General features: G+C 45.6%; 1 protein-coding gene across 1 annotated transcript; it reads left to right on the forward strand.

Annotated features, from left to right (window-relative positions):
- Positions 1 to 14,207: 14,207 nt before the first annotated feature.
- LOC144108069 (uncharacterized) lies at positions 14,208 to 18,740 on the forward strand. Its single transcript, XM_077641349.1, has 4 exons — positions 14,208 to 14,283; positions 16,299 to 16,432; positions 17,297 to 18,379; positions 18,486 to 18,740. Exons 1-4 carry the CDS (start codon positions 14,208 to 14,210, stop codon positions 18,738 to 18,740), a joined length of 1,548 nt encoding a protein of 515 aa, XP_077497475.1.
- Positions 18,741 to 21,559: the final 2,819 nt, after the last annotated feature.

Below are 21,559 nucleotides of genomic sequence, written 5' to 3' on the forward strand. Positions count from 1 at the left end.
TCCGGCTCTTAGCGGGACCCGCTAGCGTTACGCTCCAGCTTGTAGACGAGCGGCATATGGAGCTCGGTTGTAAAAGCTTCAGAAAACCCCAGTGCAAGGACAGCAAAGATCCGCGTGCTGTTCTAGAGTATTTCTCGCTTTTTCTCTCCTCTCTCCATGTCTCATTGTAGGCAGCAGACAAAAGCGGGTCAATGTGTTGACTCAGGCGCAAGGTAAAAAATGAGGCTTCGGTTGTCATGTTCTAGTGAGTGTGCGTTCTTTATATTTCTTTGCGTGCCAACGTAAACAGGTCTATTATACGACAGAAGCAAAAGCGGAAGACGACACCGTGCAGGCGTTTTATCAGATATCTTTTTTTATCGATAATCGATAAGGTAATGGCGCCCTGCCTGAATTTCATGTAGAAGCAGCGCACATTGAGGAATTATTAAAGGTCACATGTGCGTCTGCCTTGCTTCTAAATTTGATATCTGCTGCCTTCTACCGTTTGCTGTGTCCGTGGAAAGATACTGCTCTAGTATAGTTTGTTGTCTGGGTGGGGGCCATGTGGAGGGGCGCGCTACGTTTTTCGAAGTTTTCTCATCTTATTTTTCTGCTGCTGTGACGGCGGCTACTTTGTGACAGAGAGGAGGCTGCACATTAATTGGGCAACAATTGTTCCGCGTGTTCTCATAATAAACACTTCTTCCGGGAACACCGTTCATCATGACGAAGGTTATCGATTTTCCCCTTTACTACAGTGAAAGAAACGTGGACGAGAAGCTCTATGCCCCTAGACGTCTTTCAAAAACAGCACGCTATGCGCAGGTCGATATCAATCGAAGAGTGTAGCGGACCTCTCACGGTAATTGCTACTTTTCTCTTCACCGTCATCGATTTATGCTGGCCTGCGTTATCAATAAGGCTGCGAATGCGTGCTCGAACGCATCCCGGAACACGCCACAAAGTATGGCGCACTGCGCATTCCGAAAAGACAAAAGCCTGCGTATTTTCAAGCAGTCTCTCTTAGCCATCTAGTCAGCATATTGTGCATCCATAGGTGGTTTAAATTTCTGTCTTGTAGGGTGTCTGTGATATGAGTTTTCCTTTCTCCCCTGTACGTCTCCGAGTACGAAATTGGCGCAAGCTTTAAGGTCTGCTCTCCTCATGCCACATTAATCGCAGGCTATCAATTAAATGAGCAAGTGCCGTTTGCATGAGCTTCTACGACATACATTATTCTCGGGTAGGTGCAAACGGCTTCAGCGAACTGCGTTGCGAGAACTACCACCGGCGCCTAAAAGGCGTTGATTGGGATCCCATTCAAGCCGGTAAATTTCAATGTCTACTTTATTTTTGCTGCCTTTTCTTGGTACGGACTGAAGAACGGAAAAGCTGCGAACAAAAAAAGAGGTTAATACATAGCCGTTAAATATGTTCCGTCATTAAAATTTGTAACTGCCGGATGTCTTCCTTATTATGACTTCCCCTCGGTGGACAGCGTCCAATCAGGGCTCATTTTCCCATGGAAGGTAAGGACGCATTATTTAAATAGTTAGTTAAAGAAGCAATTTAAACGAGCTCGCGAATCACGCTTGTTATTCATTTCTACTTTATGTCTGTGCGCATATTTGTGCGAAGTAGTTTCATAGTTCGCATAGTTCGCCTTTATAGAGGCCTTCTACTTTATCTACTATCCAAATGAGCGTGCATGCAAATATTCTTCATACAATACAGCAGAATACGAAACAATACACTAGACTATAATTCAATACAGTTTTATTCTGAGTGCGGTACAGGTACTTGGTGAGGCAATGGAAGTATTAAAGGGAATGAATTCTGGCACAATCATCATATAGCTGTCGATTTTGTTGTGTTTGTGGTATGGAATCTGCGTGGAGGCGACTAGTTTAAAGTTTTATCTGCATGATGGATTCATGATTGCTGGATTGTCCTCAGAAACAATGAGTACACTATTCCTAAGCACTGTCTCCCCAAGATCGCTAAATAGCATTCTGCAAGTTTTTACTTTAGTGAACTTAATCTTATGTACCTGTACTGAGAAGAATTTTAGCAATTCAATGACATAATCAGTGTGTTCCTACCAGATAACCTATCCAGGTATTGAACAGTGGGATAGGCGGTAGATGGCAGCTGGCACATCTGGAGCCGTAAGTGCCATAAAAAATATGTACCTGGCAGTTCGTCCTGTTATGAGGGTTTCTGAAGCGTACAAAATATATTTTAGGTCCCTCAAAAGTAAGTTTCATCTCCTGAGAACAAATCCATAAGTTTCTCGACGCTATCCAGGAGGAGCTCCACCGTCTAACGCGAACATTCTTCAGTAGCGAGAATTGTTTCCTCGGCCAGGGTGTCCGATATGTAAACACGAGGAAATTGAGGATGACATTCATCACTTATTGTGGGACTGCCCAGCTCTCAAGCCTACAAGGATCCGGCACCTGATGGTAGCAGATCTTTCAACAAGCAACCCTTCTTCATACATTGCCTGGACGCAAGGACCGTGCCATCGTTCTCTACTGGACTTCATCAAATCAGCTAACCTTTTTCCATTCATTTAATCTCTACTATATCATTCATCACACCTTCACCCACCATTGATGCCCTGGGGCAATAAATTTCGCTTAAAAAAATATTCGTGAGGCAAAATAACAGAGGTACCGTCAGCGTAACTGTTAAGGTCGCTATATTAAGGCCGCCTATATTGTTAAAATATGTGTTCGATACTAGTGGCTTGTGGACTGATCCCTGAGGGACACCATATTTTAATTTCGGGAAATTGTAGTTGAGGTCCCAAATTCTTTACCTAGCTAAATACTTTTCATACGGGCCTTTAAATCCAAAGCGGCAGAGATTTTAAAAGCAAACTATTGTACCGAACGCCTTTGTTCAACGGAGAGAAAGGCCTAGAAGAACTTCATTTTGATGAGTGACAGTCATTTCTTTTTTCTAAAATTGCTTTTTTTACTCCAGTTGCGGGTGGTTTAGCACATTTGAATTCTTTTTCGGGTATATTTTCAACGAAGCGAATGCCTGGTTTAGACGCTTGTGCTGTGAAAAAGATAATAATAATCATAATTGATGCTTAAAGCTTACAATTCGCTGTTTTATTTTATCTAAATTTTTTATGGCCCCTTGAGAGCACATAGAATGGTCAATCGTATTTTTCAAAATTGCTTTAGGTATCAAAGTATCTTAAAAATAAAGTAGTCTCCTATTTAATTAGGCGCAGCAAGTTTTGTGTGAACTAGCTCGCGCAGTCTTCCAGAATGTAAACTTGGAGACCACTATTAATAAATTTGGCTCGAACACTTGGTAGATCTGGACTCGAACAGCGGTCGTCCTGAAGTCGAATAAAGGAAGCGTCTTTTATTTAAAGGCTTAAAGCTACATAATTCAATTTGGCTTAGAAAAGATGTCTATTTGGTAGAGAAAGTGAAAGAAGCTTTTTTTTTCCTCCGTAATGACTAAAAGGTCGATCTAGAGAACGTGTGTCTCCTAAGGAACATGTTTCTGCTCTTTCTTCAAAACATTTTTCATTGTGTTAGAAAGACCGCCCGTCTGTAAGTGACATCAGCAGAGGTACAATCGCTTTTGAATCACACTACAAAATAACTATAAAAAAACGAAAGAACAGTGCGCCTCACTTTGCTTGTACAGATTTCAAAAACTGCATCGTTATATATGAGGTGCACAACTGCACTTAACTTCAACTTTAAATTCTAAAGTTCAAAAAAGCGCGGATTCCTACTCAGTAATGTTCAGTGACATTCAACCTGTAGGAGACTGATTTTTAGCCGTCATAGACCGTACGAGAACAGGTAACATGATTTTACAAACTGAAGGAGTGTAAAAGAGATAAAAGTGTTTCTGCGTGATTTGAGTTTCGTTAACTTGAGGCCATTTATAAGGCAAAATGTTTCACTGCGCTAAGGCGCCCGTGTGCTGTGCGATGTCAGTGTACGTTAAAGATCCCCAGGTGGTCGAAATTATTCCGGAGCCCTCCACTACGGCACCTCTCTGTTCCTTTCTTCTTTCACTTTCTCCTTTATTCCTTCCCTTACGGCGCGATTCAGGTGTCCAAAGATATATGAGACAGATACTGCACCGTTTCCTTTCCTCAAAAACCAATTATTATTATTATTATTATTATTATTATTATTATTATTATTATTATTATTATTATTATTATTACTCTGTGGTGGAAGCGGCCTTCGCGCTTTCGTTTCAGATAGATTATCAAACAAAGACAAAATCCTGGCTTAAAGAGCAACTTACTCGACCCTGCACACGACCATAGCAGTTACTGAATTTAGGTTCACGATATATCCTAAACCTTTTATGGCGCCTCTTTTGCACCCGAGTTTCTCATCGAGATCCTATGTTGCGATGCATTCGCCTGGCACGAAGTTTCTGCCAAGCTACCCAGGAACAGTGCTTGTTTAAATCCTCATATTCTTCTCTGCTGCCCGCATACTGCTGGAGTTCTTCACAGGTAAAAAATCAATACCACATGTGTTCACATGCAATGAGAAGAAATCCGTGCTGGGTGGTTTTTAGTACGTACATATTTTCGTTGAACTAAATGGATTCACTATTAGGCTTGATCAAGGTTTAGCACGGAACTCAAATTAAAGTGTTCCCATATTTTTAGCCGCTTGCTTGGTTGGGAGTACATGTCTTCTGGACACAATTGTGCATGTCCTTCGACTAGCTTGATCTGTATACGTATAACACAGGTATTTAATAAGAATATAATCTTGTTTACACGCAGATGCCGAAAGAGTGAGACCGCTTCATCACTTACACTACATTTCGCGTAGCGCTCTTCAAACCAGAAGTCACGAGAAATCCTTTTAACATTACCCTACTTCCCCTAATGATACCGCACATCTTATATTACCATCGCGGCTGATAGGTTTTGTAGTTCGCGTCCTTCAAACCAGGAAGAACAACTCAATAAATAATGCAAATACCACAGAGTTGACAGGAGCACCGATTAGAGCACGCCGCAGTGCATTCGGGTCAAACCGATCACGCCACACTGACATGACAATCTCATAGTTTCAGCGTATTCTCCGCCTAAGATCTCGTCAGCTAGCCGATGGGTGTTTGCGTGCGCGTTGTTCCATTTACCGCACCTTTCGCTGGCTCCGTTAGCTGGGCGCGCCACCTGTTAGCACTGTCGCGAAACGAAGCGCAGGCGACAGCGACTTTGAGGAAGGCGGGAGCGCTCTGCTAAGCTTCTGATTATGATTAAACGACGTGCGGACAACGAAGCACCGTACCTTCTGATTATGTCAGGACGCCATATATAGGAGTTGAGGTGTTACGATGGACCATCTAGTAAGCATCAGTCACGTGCTTTAATCAGCAGCAGTGCCTCTACTGTAAATTTCACTTAGTCGTTGAAACCGAGACATCTCACTTTATCTCTCTGATCAAAGAGAGTGTTAAACACGTGGGCATAAGACTTATGAGCACTTCTTACATGAGGAGCTCTTCAACCTTAGTATTGTAATGGCGGCAACGGGTAGGAGACGATGAACTGATGTAGTTGCGTATCAGCGAATAGAAAAACCATTCGCGCAATGAGGTTTCGGTGAGCGTTAAAATTCTGTACGTGGTCAAAATCAGCCTGTAGCACTCCTGTGTAGCGCGTGCTTTATACCCACCTTTCCGCTTCGGCAGAATGTTTTTTTTTTCAGTGAATAAAGTGTCGGAAACGTCTAGAAAAGGCAGGCACTCAAGTGGCGCTGCCTCTCAGTACTGTCATGAAAAGCAGTCTCAATCCTCTTGTGGGAGACATCTTGCGAACACAATATTTTCCTTTCCAGCTTCTCTGCAAATGCGGCTCGGAGCACGAAATGAAAAGTGTGTGAATTGATTCTCTGTGGTAGACATGTTTTTGACAGCATAGGATCTCAGGTTTCGCATACGATAAAAGGGAAGGATTGTGTGGCGAGCGGGAAATGTGGAGAGGGGTGTGCTAGAGGGGATTCGGCTTTTCAAACGTGCGCAGCTACAGGCCGACCGTAATTCGTAGTAAGACATGCGGAAGTTGAAACTTACTTGACAGCTTCCGCGTCTGGCGTCCTTGGTGTGACATCATAGCCCATCTGCCGTTTATCCCCCACTCGTCTTTCCTGTTCAGGATTTTAAAGCGCCTGTTTTGACTCAAACGCACTGCTACGCGCCGAAATAGTGTCGTGTAAGCAAAACTTCCATCAAAAGCCGTTTTTAAGCCGGACTATCCTAAGGCCTGCATGGATTTTCTTCACTCTTTTGGGAATCACACATTTTGAGGCGGTCATTGCTTGTATTTTTGAAGATCGTATCTACTACAAGAGCTGTTCAATTCAAGTCGCCACTCTGGTCGCATTGAAAAAATTTTCTCTCAGACGGGCCAGTAGCCGCAAAGGAAGGCAAACGAAATAGGACAGACTACGCCTTGTGCCGTTTATAACGTTCTGAAACATGCGAAAGTTGGAAATTACTAGCACACGATTACTAGCACAGGTCGTTTAACTAATGTTACTAGCACACGATTACTAGCACAGGTCGGTTAACTAATGTTGAATAGATAACTTTTTAACCATTACTTTTAGGCTCTTTAATTATTTAGAGGCGTGTAGCCCACCGTAGGTAATATCGATATAACTTTTTTATAATTTCGGAAGTCTGTTACCCTCGGCGCTGTGGCCCACCAAATTATGGCTATTTCGACGAGTTACGCGCACTGGAGAGGTTGCTTCGTCTGCAAACCTTTCGAAAGTGCATATATTTTGGCGCGATGTAGCCAATATTTGTGAGGCCGCTTCTAAAATCTGAGAACTGATGTCGATAATATTAACGGTAGGCTACACGCCTCTAAATAATTAACATATCTAACAGTAATAGTTAAAATTAGCTATTCAATATTAGTTAGGCAGCCTCCTACTTAGAACCTCTTAGCTGTGCTGTGATGCATTACACCTCTGACAATGCTGTGCCGAAAAAAACGCTCTTCTAACTCAAAAAGCACATTTTTAAAATTTGTGCAAAGTTTTATGTGAAACACCCTGTATGAGCTGAGCTCAATGGGCCAGAGCCTGTTCTAGTCAGTTAAAAGCTCGCCTCGCTAAATTTCTCTTTTGTAGAAGAAACTTTGATGCGATGAAATAAGACGCATTAGTGCGTCTCGCACTCTTGCCGGTGTTCGGACATACTTTGCTTTTTGTGCGCCGCCGAAGCTGTTACACTTCTCCTGTTTTAACTATTACGAATCCTTACATGTCATTTCCTTTAATAACGCAACCAAAACTCTGCGGTCCAATTTTTCATTTGGTGCCAGATTTTTTATCAATACCAACAGATAGAAATTTTGGTTCTAGTTTCTCGAAAAAGATATTTGGAAAGAAGTTAGTCCTCGATTCACCAGGCTGGCTGCCTGGCGTGCATATTTCTTCAAGTTCTCAAAAATATCGTCTTTCTATTCATAAAAATATATTTGCATACCACAGCCTAGAGCGCTATTGTAGCTTTAGTTATGGGCCTTCATTTCGATAATAAAGCAATCTGTCTAAATTCTGCACCGGTATCTATACGCATCTCCCTCGCGCTAGTAGTTTGCGATAGCCTCTGCGGAATAAAAATGTTTGACCGCTTAATGCGCGCCGACTTTTTGTGTGTGCCTCTTTTAGGCGAAGTTTTCTCACCGAGCTTTTCACCCTAGGTGCTGCAAGTTCAGCGCTTGCCACCCCCTCTGTTACCACCACGCAATACTCAGTGAAGCAAGGACTGAGAAAGAAGTCTTGGTACGTGTTACGACATATTGGCTGACGTGCGTGAAATCGTCTTGAGATCTGCTTCTTAAGAAAATCACTACGGCCCGTTTTCAATATGGGAGTGCGCGGGCAGCTCTCCCAGTCGCATACATGATATGCTGCACGTTCTGAATGAAATGCGCCTTCGCAGTTTCAAATCCTCAAAGTTCTCGGCTCAGTCGTTTGTAGGTGGCTTCTTCGATATGAAAATTGAATAGGGAGCACGAGTTGGGGGGTTGGAACGCGGTGGCGCCGTCTTCCGCAGTTCAACCGTGGTGGAATGCAAAAGCGTCCCCTTCTTTTGAACTTTTTATGTACGCCAAACGACTCAGGCGGCCTAGTTAAGGTAGAGACGTCCAACAAGTTTCACGTATAACATCACAGCGTCCCCTCGATGCGTAAAACCTGGACGTCAGTCATTGCATTAATTTGTTTAACTACTTATTACGATCACTCGCTGCGAACTTACGCTAGGAAGGAAGTGTTTATAAGTAACCTAGCCATGCAAAAAAAGAGATCAAGAACGTTTTGAAAGGAAAAGAAAACCACTTCGTGAGCTTTGTGAGCACATATCGATTGCTTGGCGTCTCCATACCAGCTGATCACGTCCCAGCAGAAATTCTTTGCGCACGTCGTGCTCGTTGTGTCAACGACCTCCCTTCTGACTCTTTCGCGCTTTACCGGCATCGGGGGTTTCTTCAATTGGCATAGCACAAATTTACAGGGCAGTAAGAGATGAAGGTTGAGTGAGGTCAAGAAAGAAGAAGCGCCAACACGAACAAACGCAAGTTAAACGACAACAAGAACGAGAACAAACGCAAGAAAGCGACATGGACAAGCGCTTGTTTTTGTCGCTGTCTTGAATTTGTTCGTGCTGTCACTTCTCATTTCTGTGATATGCACCGACGAGCCCAGCAAAATGTTCTACTCGAGTAAGGTGATCATGATGCAAAATGCATGAATATTTACACTGACCTGAGAAGTAATCACGGTTATTGGATTCCTCGACTCTCATTTTTCTGGCTATTGTGAAATGCGTGCGCTGCTTCAGCGGCCAGTAAAACAAAATCCACCTTACGTGCGACCAGATATGTCACGTCGCCCGCTGAGCATTGTCGATGAGAGATCTATAGCTCCCACGCGACTGCGTGAATTCAGTCGGAGGAGTTCACCCTTTTCCTCCGCAAGCACCGATGCTATATCGTGTCTATGGCCGCAGAAGGGCCACATCTTGAATCTTTCTTTCGTGACATTGACGTAGCAGAAAAGATAAAGTGGTTTAGTGGTGAACACATAGCAAACATTGAGTCCTCTGTCACGTGTCAGTACCGGCGAACATCGTGTCGGCGAGCGCTAATCGGATCATGCGCGCCATATTATAGCTGCCTTGTTGAAACTTGCTGCTTCAACCACAGAGATACTTTTCAAACGTTGCGTTTGAAACTGGTCGAACGAAAGAGCTGAGAGGAGAGGAGAGACAGGGAACAGGGAACACGCAATGCGTGGTTGGCTACCTTTCTCATGAAGAAAGGGAATGGAGAGGGAACTGAAGGTAAAAAAAAAAGGTAGAAAGTTTAGTTCACTGTTCGAAAGGAGCGCATACATGTGGCTCATGCGTTATCAAAACAGTGGGTTCCCACAGTCTGTCTACAGATTGATGCTCAAGCCCATTTCTCTTCAGTCTTTCGGGAGCGCCTTGAAATATGATATACTATTGCTTTCTTAAAAATCATAATGGCCACTAGAGAAGCCTAACAGTTTTGATGCATAGTGTGGCATTCCGGAGTATCTTGAATAGAATTGAAGAGAGAGAACACAATCCTTCACAGAAAAATGCCGGCAAAAACACAAACGCATGAGCGTAACAAGCAGCTTTAATGTCAATACATCCTGGCAGAAGTAATGCATGCGTGACCATACTTTCCATTCGACTCCCTGATAAAAGTTGCTTTCTTTGAAATGCATATTCCTCACTGTATTCATAAGAAAAAAAAGTTAAAGAAAAGGTTAAAAAAAGAATTTATATGGTATGGTCGTCTATTTTTCTGCAAACATAGCACACAGTAGCACACATATGTTCATGCATCGTTGTTATTCCTCTGTGTACGTCGTGTTCTCTCTGCGTTTAGTCTTGCTCAAACCCTACAAATCCGGCAAAGTGCGTTTGAGGTAACCCTATTGCTTTGCAGGCTTCAACTGTACCTCACAATATCTGGGTGGTGCACTTAACTATTGTAAGTCCCTTTCAGAGCAAGGTCCTGTTAGGGAGAGTTTTATGGGGCCTACGGCGTGTTTACTACGATAGACTTCGTATTATGCCGTAACTGAATACTCCCGATTATCCTCCCCCGACCCCTCCTGTCATTTGAGTCAATGCGGGTGGATCCGTTTATTGTGGGCTGAGGATCGGAGTAGATACTATCGGTAATATGCAGTTCGCTCTCAGGCACTCGAGGCGGACACGGAGGCTAACCTTACTGCAAATGAGGATGTACGCTGAAGCTATTGTTTACTTTCACGCAAAACAGAAAAAAAATGTTCATACCGAAATTAGATTCTCATTAATTCCGCATTTCGAGGTCACATTTCATGCTATGCAATCATGGAATTGAATTTTTTTATTATTTAGAGAAAGTTGATTACATAAAGAATAATTATTTCTGATAGCGCCAGGAAAATTTCGTCACGTTTTTTTCTTCTCAAAATTGAAAAATATTGGTTCGGTTTCATTCAGGCAAAATATGAGAGATTTATTAACGTATTGAGCTCAGGTTGTGCGGCTAAATATAGAAAGTAAACTGCGACAGAATAAAAAGCAAAAAAAAAAACAAATACCAGAGAAAGGTTTAGAAATACACTAAAACCACCCTGTGCAAATAACTGTGCAAAAATATTGGCAGGCCAGGTCAGAGATATTTCCACCTTTCATTGCTGCGAATATTTTTCTTGGTTGCGATGTATTTTTGTGCTGGTAATATTTTATTAAACCACACTAAATACCCGTAAAAATCAATGCTTAGCGAAGGCATCTTGTATTTCTTGTGTAATTGTGTATTGTGCTAGAGGGAGTCCACGGAATACCTTATTCATGTGCATCGGTTGCATGTAAACAGTGCACAGTAAAGGGGTTAGAGACAGCTTTCAATCAGTGCTTAACTCACATGCTTAGGGATCATTTATTTGTAGTTCACTGGTGTTGTCTATCTGTAAGGCATATTTTATTCAATTATTCCAATACACAGCCAAGTCAGTAATTTCCACGCGTTGAAGAGTGCTCTCACTTGAAAATAGTTTTGCCAAGAGCGCCTCATTTAAAATGCGTTTATTATGCGTACAAAACGACCTAGGCGGACTTTCAACTTTCATTCGCTTCATCACTGAATGGCATATGAAGATGCAAATACGTTTTCCCTGGACAATGGTACAGAGATGTCGTGTTAACGCAGAGGGGCTACCTGTCACCTCCGCCCGACCGCTTCCCCGGTTTTCGCAACGCCGCTCCTTATCATACGTCATTTGCACACGCCGCAAATTCCTATTCCAAGCTAACGGTTAGATTTCCAGCTCTTCTGTTTTTATCTGAACCTTTACAAGATCAAGAGAAAGAGTAGACCGAAAATGACGACATTCTCTTCTGGTTCGATTAAAAAAAATCGAAAGCTAGTCGGTTAAATTATTAGGTTCGACGAGCAGAGCGCACTCGAAAAAGTATAGCTTCTCGTATGCATGAATAATTTTCTACTTACTGCTTTTTGTTTCACCCCTGAAATATATATTTGTTCATTTGAGTACCAGAATAAGTAGCGTTTTTCATCGCTCGGCGAATCTGATAAAGAACACAGGCGGCATCGAGCTGTTATTTTCTCAAAAGACATAAGATAGGTTGTTTAGCGCTATAAAAGGAGATACTTATCTAAAAGTAGAATTCAAGCTGTCGTTGTCACCATTTCTCAGTGCCTCTGGTATTCATTACTATGCAGAGAAAGACAACGACCTCTTTTATAGAATTCGCTCCCTTCTTTATTCACCTACCACTTGTCCTTTTGCCCAGCATTAGCATACATACAGCAAAATGGAAGGCCTTTAAGGGAGTATTTCAAGGACGGAAAAACACCAAACACTTCAAGGTTTGTAGTGAAGCAGAACCAATCAACACCGGTCCTTTTCTGACACAAACATAACATGATCATAAGTACGTTCTCCAATGTCCTGCGAAAACAGGCTTTATTGCATGATATCAGCGCAACAGTGCCGGAGTTTTGTGTTCATTTAGAAATGTGTTTAGAATATTTGGCCTTCTGAATCCCAGGAGGGCATTCTTTTGTGTGTTTTGTTGGTGATCACGAGTCATGCGCTGTAAGCTACATAGGTTCCAGAAAATTGGCCACCTCGTGATGTGAAACTTTTCGTTAGCAATTTTAGTTCCTGGCACCATGATAATTACCTGGCTGCATTAATTCGTTTCGCGACCTTACACTAGGGTATACAAATGAATCAAGGAGTGTCACCACAACCTGTTTTCTCGCTTTTACATCAGGATCAAATTTGTCACCATTCCAGCCTACCGTATACCAACTAATCAGTGGTTGCTGGGTAGTGACTGTTGCGTAAGTGTGACTTACGTTAGTGGTATTGGGACCCGGATGTCGCTGCGAGCACTCGCAACAACAAAGTCGCGGTTAATGTAGACCTCAATACAACAACAAAGGCGCACAGTAGCACATAAAACGATAAAACAATAAAACAGCAGTAATGTCAACAATAACAAGAATAACCAAAGGCCTAATATGAAGAGTAACAAAACAACATTAGGAACTACCACAAGATCGCCATCACAGTCAGCTCGAGCAACAACACAGAACACCACTATCTGCTTAGTCCTCGAGCCTAGAGATAGCCGGTGACGCTTCTTCACCTCAGGGACTTTGTCTCACGATCTCATATGTTAATGCAGCAGTGACTGTGTGTTCAATCACCGCACAACAGCGTTGTACCGTAACGAGGCTGGCCAGCATACCCAACAAAGCCAAGTACAGATAAAGCGCCTCAAAGTTGCTCGACAGAATACGACAAAAAGCTCGAATTATAACTACGAGGTTACGCCACTGCAAATTTAAATACCATCGACCTATAAATTACTGTAAACATTGGCTCGTGCCCGTGAGGGCCCAGATGGTAAACATTTAGGTCTCACTCGAAGAATGAAAAGTTTACCATTCTTCTTTGCGTGAACGGAACCAACCACGGACGATCAGCTTTAGCCTAGCCTGTAAAACGAGCATGTACCTCATGAAAGACGTCTTTCCTGTGCATGCATTTTTTTAAATATTGTATCCTTTTCTCTTCCTTTTTGAATTATAATAGGCTCTGAAAACTGCGGCTGTGGAAGATAATGAACGCAAGCACCAAACGCTTGCTTAGCGCATGCTGGCTTCAAAAGTACTCCCACCTGTATCTTTCGAAACCTTTCAACTCTTTCTTCGAACCGTCCGCCACGGTGGCTGAGTGGTTACGGTGATCGGCTGCTGACCCGAAAGGCGCGGGTTCGATCCCATCCTTTGGCTGTCGAATTTCAATGGAGGCGAAATTCTTGAGGTCCCTGTACTATGCGATGTCAGTGCACATTAAAGAACACCGGTTGGTCAAAATTTACGGAGCCCTTCACTAGACCCTCACAGCCCGAGTCGCTTTGGGACGTTAAACCCTCATAAATCATAAACCAGACCTTTCTTCGAACTATGTCTGCTAAAGACTAGAGCTCATTGGTTTACTACTTCACTGCCGCTACTTTTCGGAGTGTCAGGAACATGAAAGAGTTGAATCCACATTACCACCGAATGGGCACAGCGACGCAATATAGGGCGCTCTATTGTTTCTTTATGCAGCCAGACATACACGCCGTAGAGTTGCAACTAAAGCTAACTCAATAAGAAGAACAAAATGCCCAGTAGATAACTAAAGTGAGCGCAAAATGTCCCGAGCATTACCAGTCGTAAACATAATGAACACAAAACGAAACGCGGTTGCCGCGAATCTGTGCATTCATTCCAATTGTTAGACGATTTGGGAAACGGGTTGCGCCCACGTGGAAGCATGCGGAGTTTACACGTCCTGCATAAAAGCATCTAGTAAATATCCCGACGAGTGGAATGCGGTGCTAAAATGATGCAAATAGCAGCGTTGCTTCTAGTTTAGTTACAAAAGCTCCGAGTTTGTAAATGAGGTGAACGGCAGGCGGTAACATTCGTTCCCACGCGAACCCTCAGGCGCCGAACATACAACGAGCGGCTAACGACAGGCTTTGGCACAAAGAACCTGGCAACAGCTGGCCGGCGCATAAGTTTCGAAGTACGGAGCTGCTTGCACAGAGCACGTTACCCATAATGCATACTTTACCCTGGGATGAATCCTCACACGAACTTCCTGAATGCTGTTCCTTCACAGAAGCCAAAGGAGAACCCGCATGAAGCGACGCATTGTAAGCCGAGGACCGACTTTTAGATAATAGCGTGTGAAACAAAGGAGGCGCCAAATCAGCAAAAAAATATAGAAAAGATCCTTTTTTTAGTCCTCCAGTCAACGCTGGCATTGTACCGTTACTTCGCGCCGCATTTGCTTCGGCGTTGTTCCCTGGTGGCTGTTCCGCTCGAAGCCAGACCCAAAATCTCGTCGTATACCTTTCGCCTGGGACTCCGTTTTTGCCGCAATGCATAGCTCAAGGGCTGCAAACATAACATGCTTCTGAGTCAAGTCGGCGTTAGCATATTTTGCCGAAAACTAAACGCATAATTTGCAGCCCCATAGCCTGGTGGTATTTGGCGGAACAATGACTTATGACTAGCTGTTTCTTTCTAAGGAATCTCCATAAAAAACATACTTTGGAGCACCGTAGCCTGCTAGTATTTGGGAGAACATTGCGTTATGCCTTCCCTTACGCATCAATAGCAGTTTGCTTCTAAGTAATGTCAAGTGTATGCTTCTGATCGCCTAATGGTGTTAACTACCGTCGACATGCGGTCGCTCAATTGCTGAAGGTGTCCAGCTGGCATGATTCGTGAATAAGAAAAAATAAAAGCTTTACATTGCAAGGAAACAAGAATTTAATGATATCAATATTTATTTAATGCCAAGACAAAAGCAAAGGTTCTTGAAATTGCCTTCAATCTATAAAAGTTAAAAAAACTTATCTGTCATTAGCTGAGGTTTCCAGAAACCTAAAGAGATGTCTTGTTAACAAGGTTTTACGGCTCGTTTTTTTTTTTCAGTTAAGTTATCGAGAACGTGAAATCGTGCCTTTAGGCCTGAAAAGAGCGTCCCGAATCGTGTTTTGTTCCCCGCGTTGAATTGTTTTCTACAACTTCATTTGTTTTGTTGCTCTTGATAGAGACCTGCTCTCTAAAACGAACGCTACCTCTCTTTTAGTTTGGAGCTTTTTGGCCGCCTGTCTTTGTTTTGAATAATTCAAATATTCAAGATTATAGGGGTCAGACGTGCCTAAGTCAACATATCCTCTAAGCTGTATATGTACAAGGCGTTTTACCTAAGACTTTAGACAATTTTTAAAAATTGGCTCTTTCAGTTAGAAAGAGTGCTTTATTCGGCATAGCATTTTCAGCGATTTAGTACATCAGAATGCAGCTAGGCCGTGCTTACTAGCAGGCTGGTTAACTAATATTAAGTAAACTTTTAAACTATTAGTGTTATTGTCCTTAATAAGAGAGACATGTAGCCCGCCGTAGTTAATATACATATAAGTTTTCAGAATTTTTTAAACGCGGTTTAAGAAACCCTCGATGCTGTAGCCCAGCGAATCATGGCTCCATCGCGCCAAAATATTCGAGCTTTCGAGAAGCTTGCAAGCAAAGGAACTTTTTCAGAGCATTGTCCGCACTCGTCGAAATAGCCAAAATTTGTTAGGCCACAGTGCCAGACACTTTTAGTTGCTTGACCAATTGGTTTAAACAGCAATGCTATTGAAACAAAAAGCCAAGTACACAGGAATAAAATATCAGTTAGGGATTAGTATCGTCAAGAGGCCTTAAAATGCTTAGCATTTTATGCTTTATGATTTTATGCTTTCTGATAGCTTCACCCCGCCGCGGTGGCTCAGTGGTTAGGGCGCTCGACTACTGATCCGGAGTTCCCGGGTTCGAACCCGATCGCGGCGGCTGCGTTTTTATGGAGGAAAAACGCTAAGGCGCCCGTGTGCTGTGCGATGTCAGTGCACGTTAAAGATCCCCAGGTGGTCGAAATTATTCCGGAGCCCTCCACTACGGTACCTATTCTTCCTTCTTTCACTCCCTCCTTCATCCCTTCCCTTACGGTGCGGTTCAGGTGTCCAACGATATATGAGACAGATACTGCGCCATCTCCTTTCCCCAAAAACCAATTATTATTATTATTATTTTATTATAGCTTCACCTGTAAAAGATGGCCAAAATGAGTTACATTAGGGAACCTAAGTGATTTACACGTATTCCGCTTTGCGCCCAGCTCGTTGTGGGCACCAGGACGCGGCCTTCAACTCGGGGACCACAAAGCGACTGCACTTCCGCATCCTGCCACCTCTAGCAGCAACGGTAGCCAAAAAGAACTTCCTCGTGCTTTCACAGAGGAGCTCTCCGGCCGTATTTTTCCCTCGAGTGTCAGTTGTTTTGCTGGATATTTTTGCAGAACTTACCACCGCCAACGGTGATCAAATTTTAAAAGGCTATTAAAAGTTTCCGGTAAGTTAGAAGCATTTGAAAGGTCCAAGCTTGTAAGTTTTTTTTTTTTCGTAGCGCTGTGTCTAGGCTTAAGAAGAACCCGTATTATGTCATTCTCCGCTGGATACGGCACACCACACAGCTTTCCTTTCCCGAGACTCTTCTCTTTCTAATAAATAATTTTCGGTATAAAAAAAAACAAACCAGCGACCGTTTCATAAGGGACAATCCACAGCGGTGTTTCGTTTCTTTTTCAAAAGCCGTAACCGGAGCAGCCATAAATTTTTATTGGACGGCATCAACTATGTTCGCGACCCTGTTCGCCGTAATACAACTCACCAGTAAGACAGTGTAACACCGGCATAGTTTGGCTCGATATCAGTAAATCAGGCTGGCGTTATCGCCCTAGATGTTTGCATTATCATATGTACTGATAGTACATTGAAAATTGGTTTTTGGGGAAAGGAAATGGCGCAGTATCTGCCTCGCACCTCGGCGGACACCTAAACCGCGCCGTAAGGGAAGCGATAAAGGTGGAAGTGAAAGAAGAAATGAAGAATTAGGTGCCGTAGTGGACGGCTCCGGAATAGTTTCGACCACCTGGGGATCTTTAACGTGCACTGACATCGCACAGTACACGGGCGCCTTAGCGTTTTTCCTCCATAAAAACGCAGCCGCCGCGGTCGGGTTCGAACCCGGGAGCTCCGGATCAGTAGTCGAGCGCCCTAACCACTGAGCCACCGCGGCGGGTAATGATAGTGCATGAATCCTATATCCTGTGAACAGTTTAACCAGGTGAAGTACCTCGGCCTCCTGATCGACCGACGCCTCACCTGGCTTCCTGCGGTGGGGGCCCTCCTGCCTCGTCTACGACGAATCGGCCAGGCGGTCCAGCGCCTCCAGGCCAGGGACAAGGGCTGCTCTCCTTCCTGGGCCCTCCGCCTCTACCACGCAGCGGCCACGTCTCTAGTGACATATGCCCTCCCGCTGGTGACCCTGCCACCCGCCCGCCTTCGGACTCTAGAGATTGGACACCGCTCCGTCCTGCGGCAATGCCTGGGCCTCCCACGTATCTCCCTCATCGCTGCCACTCACGCGGAAGCAGGGTCCTGGCCGCTGTCCCTCCTGCTCCTCCAGATGGGTCTGCGCCATGTGAACCGCCTATACCATGCTCCAGACGGAAGGGCCCTCCTGTCTCGGCTCCGCCGAGTACCGGACTCCCGCATGGGGCTCCTGTACAGCACTTTCCACAGGCTCTTCGGCCCCCCTGTCAACCAGGCACCATTCCCGCCCCCACCAACAAGGCCGCCGCTTCCCATCTCGGTGGACATCCGGAGCTGCAGTAGGCGCCGTACACCTGTTGCTGCCCTGCAGCAGACTGCTGCCACCCTGCTGCAGGAGTCCCTGGGAGGACATCTCCAGGTCTACACCGACAGCTCGGTACTTCCAGCAACAGGCCAAGCCGCTGCGGCCTGCGTAGCACCGGCCTTAGGTGCTGCACTGTCGTGCCACCTGCGGTTCCCAGCCAACTCCACGGCGGCTGAACTGGCGGGCCTCCACCTGGCAGCAGACCTGCTCCTCCTGCTGCCTGGACAGCAGCCCGCAGTCATCCTAACCGACTCGAGAGCAGCCCTCCAGCTGCTGCGCCAGCACCAGCCCAGACAGCACACGGTGGCCAACCTTAAGGCCCGACTTATGGCCATCCAGGATGCTGGCCGTCCGGTCTCCCTCCAGTGGCTGCCTTCACACGTTGGCATCACTGGGAACGAGGCTGCGGATCAGCTGGCCGGAGCCGCCCACACCAATGGCTCCCCGGTGTCCTCAAAAGTAACGCAGCTGGACTTCGCCCGTCCTGCTCTTCGGCAGGCCGTACGGGCCCTCCACCCCGATCCCCGCGTGGCGGGTACCCGACTGCCTGCCACGGAGGGAACGGGCCCTAATCCTGCGACTACGAACGGGCTGCTCATGGACACAGGCCCGGCTACACCGACATGGCAGAGCCCCGTCCCCGGCCTGCTCCTTCTGTGGGGCAGACGAGACTCTGGGCCACCTCCTCTGTGCCTGCCCGAACCTAGAGGCCGCCCGGCGTGACATGACTGCAGGGTACCGCAACCTAGGGCTGCCCTCCTACTCGGACCAAGACCTGCTGCACCCAAAGCGCAGCCAGACTGAGGCCTTCCGACTGCTGCTGGAATTCCTACAATCTACGGGATTAGCCACTCGGCTATAAGCCTGGCTCGCATCCCGTGATCCAGAACACGGCCCATATTTCCTGGAAACCCCCAGCAGTCGGCGCAGCTATGACTTTGGCGGCAGCTTGTTCACCACCTCGACACCTGCCGTGGTGCCCTGAACTGGAGTGCGGGGCCCCGACGCGCCGTCTCCCATGGCGGTATCCCCCTGCTGCTGTCCTGAAGCAGCCCCCCGGCGGTACGACCAGGCCCGCATCCCGAGATCCTGGACACGGCCGCCGGTCCCTTGTGCGCCAGCCCGCTGGCGCCCCAGCTGTAACCACAGCTCCTGCGCGCCGCCGGAAACGGCGGTTTTCCTTAGCGCACCCCGCCGCGCTGCTACCCTGTAGCAGTTTACCCCGCGGTCCTCATCGGCTGCCACATGGTGGCCTCCTGCAGCCAACCCGGCTGAGCTGTAGTCATCGCCCACCTCCGCCCAGCCTTTCGGCCGGACCGGGGAAATGAGCTGCCTGCCTCCTGCAAGCCCCCCGACGAGCACGCGCCACTCCCAGTGCGTGCCGTTCACCCTCCCCAGTTGTGGCTACTGCTGCTGCTGGGACCTGCCTTCCTGGACACCACGGACCACCAGCGCGCGTTGCAAGCGGACATCCCCCTCCCCACATCCCCTTTCCCCATCCCCGCTCCAAGCTGTGCCCCCGCGATATGGGTGGCAGAAATCGAGCACATTCCCCCCCACATAGCCACAAGAAGAAGTGAACAGTTTCTTTGGGCGCAGATGCCGGCATCCCAGTAATAATAACCGTTCTCAAGAACGATAACTTTCACTAGCTCGAACGTGAGTATAATTAAGTATTGCCTTTAAGTACAGATAAATGCTTAGTACAGTAAAAGTATATATATAGCGGCCGTGCATACAGCACGCGTATAATGCGCCGCTATTATCCTCTAACCCATAATTTACTTTCCGGCTGTGAGCCTCACGAGGCTAAAGGGGTCAGATCGCGTACGAACACTTGCTATCTCTTCACTTCATTCGTCAAACAAAACACTCGATTTACTTTGGAAACTGTGGACAGCGACTGAGCACTTGTGAATGAAAAAGAAAAAAGCTGCATGATATGACATATTGTTCGCACAGCGGCTCACTAAATACTCCTTTTTCTACAAACCTTTCCCGACTTTTTCTCAGTCTATTTCTCTTATGCACTGAACAATGAACACATGGTAAGGACACCAACCGCTAATAGTGTCTTTTCTAAAAATATTAATTTTAATGTTTGCCAGCCTCCTGTTGATATAAGTTATCCTGGAGAGAGAGAAAGAGAGAGAATAAGCTTTAGGTGCTTTAAAAGCTTTTTGTGTGTGATCCTGGAGAAATGCACGGTAATACCAACATGAGTGCTCGCATACTATCATCATCGTCACCCCTTTCATCATCATCGCCTCCACAAGCACCACCTACTGAGGAAAGTACCCTGCAGGAAATTTGCTTCCCTTCGCTGTCATCGATTGTCCCTACCTTGTCTCAGCCGCGAGCTTCCTATTCAGTGATTTTCTATGCTTGTATCTGCACCTGACACTTTGCCGCCCTATTTAGGTTTAGCAACCTTGGTAAGTCATTTATAATTAGTATCCCTACGATCACTGTATCACTGCATCTTCTACATACTGTTATTGTTTTTTACATAGTTCATCCTGCTGGTTTTCTTCGTATGGATGTTACTATTTTTCGCTCCCATCATTGGCTGCGTGCCTGTTTTGCGATCGTGTTAATACAGCTATCAACTTCCTCTGATTGCAAGCAAAACGACTGCGGCATTTATCCCAGAATTATGCAAATTTTCCAGGACGGTGCCTGTTACAGGTTTCGGGCAGACAAATTCAAGCGCGAAAGGCTGTTTTGCAATTAAAGACTGAAAATCGGACGTTTTTCTCTACTGCTCAATTTCTCTGTACCGTAAAAAGCAAATCAACGTATTTATCACGTATACCGGCCTCTGTCATTAACGAACGAAATACGAGTAAATTTGAGGCAGAACACATTTATCCCGAAGGCTCCGCTGATATAACCCAACCGCCACTTAAATCAGGCTTCCGCCAAAGCTTTAGGGCCTGTCCGGACACTCGTCTTCATTGCCTTCCGTTCCAAAGCTCTGAAGTGGCCACCGTTCTAATCGGGAAAATACTTCCAGTCTCTTTAAACCTAATTTCCTTCCCGGTCCCTCAAGCTTCTTAAAGTCCGATCAATGAAATCGATCTTAACTCCGACCCTACCGTGGGGCCTAGCCAGAAGCCGGGCCCGTTCGGTGTCCTGCGTAACAGCGGCAGAGCGGCCATTTGAAGAGGCAATTCTCATACTTAAGTTTCCACTACACCATCTATAAGTCCCTGTTTCTCTGAATTACGTCATGTATCACTGCTTGTTTGCCGCTCCGCGTCCCGTCTAATTGAAGACAGTCTGCCGCCTGCAGTGCGGCCACTTTTAATGTTTGTCTAGCTTCTGAACTCATGTTTGAGTTTTACGGGGAGCCACTTCAGCAAACGAGACCATTGAAAGTTGCTGTTTTTTCAAGCGAAGTGGCGGGGCTTTAAAGTCGGCTCGATGTTCAGAGCAGACGTGTTTCCGCAGGCTTCTTGGAAATGGCTGTTTTCTTTCCGCCTCCAAGGCGTGGATTGATCCAATCAGCTAAAGTACACGCGCCGTGGTGTGTTTGTACTTCATTTCTCTAAACCGCGCGGCATTTCGCATGGCATGCTTGGTGTCCATTATGCACGAACAGTACTGACGTACCTATTCGCACTTGCGGAGAGTTCGACGCTTGGGGTGGGCAAACGGTTTAGCAGTCATGACGGGTAG

This window comes from Amblyomma americanum, chromosome 10 (assembly GCF_052857255.1).
Source record: "Amblyomma americanum isolate KBUSLIRL-KWMA chromosome 10, ASM5285725v1, whole genome shotgun sequence".
Taxonomy (NCBI): Eukaryota; Metazoa; Arthropoda; class Arachnida; order Ixodida; family Ixodidae; genus Amblyomma; species Amblyomma americanum.

Coding starts and splice junctions, on each gene's coding strand:
- LOC144108069 (XM_077641349.1), top strand. CDS start 14,208: ATGAATCCTCACACGAACTTCCTGAATGCTGTTCCTTCACAGAAGCCA. Junction 14,284..16,298: donor CCCGCATGAAGCGACGCATT/GTAAGCCGAGGA, acceptor CTTTGCGCCCAG/CTCGTTGTGGGCACCAGGAC. Junction 16,433..17,296: donor CACAGAGGAGCTCTCCGGCC/GTATTTTTCCCT, acceptor TCCTGTGAACAG/TTTAACCAGGTGAAGTACCT.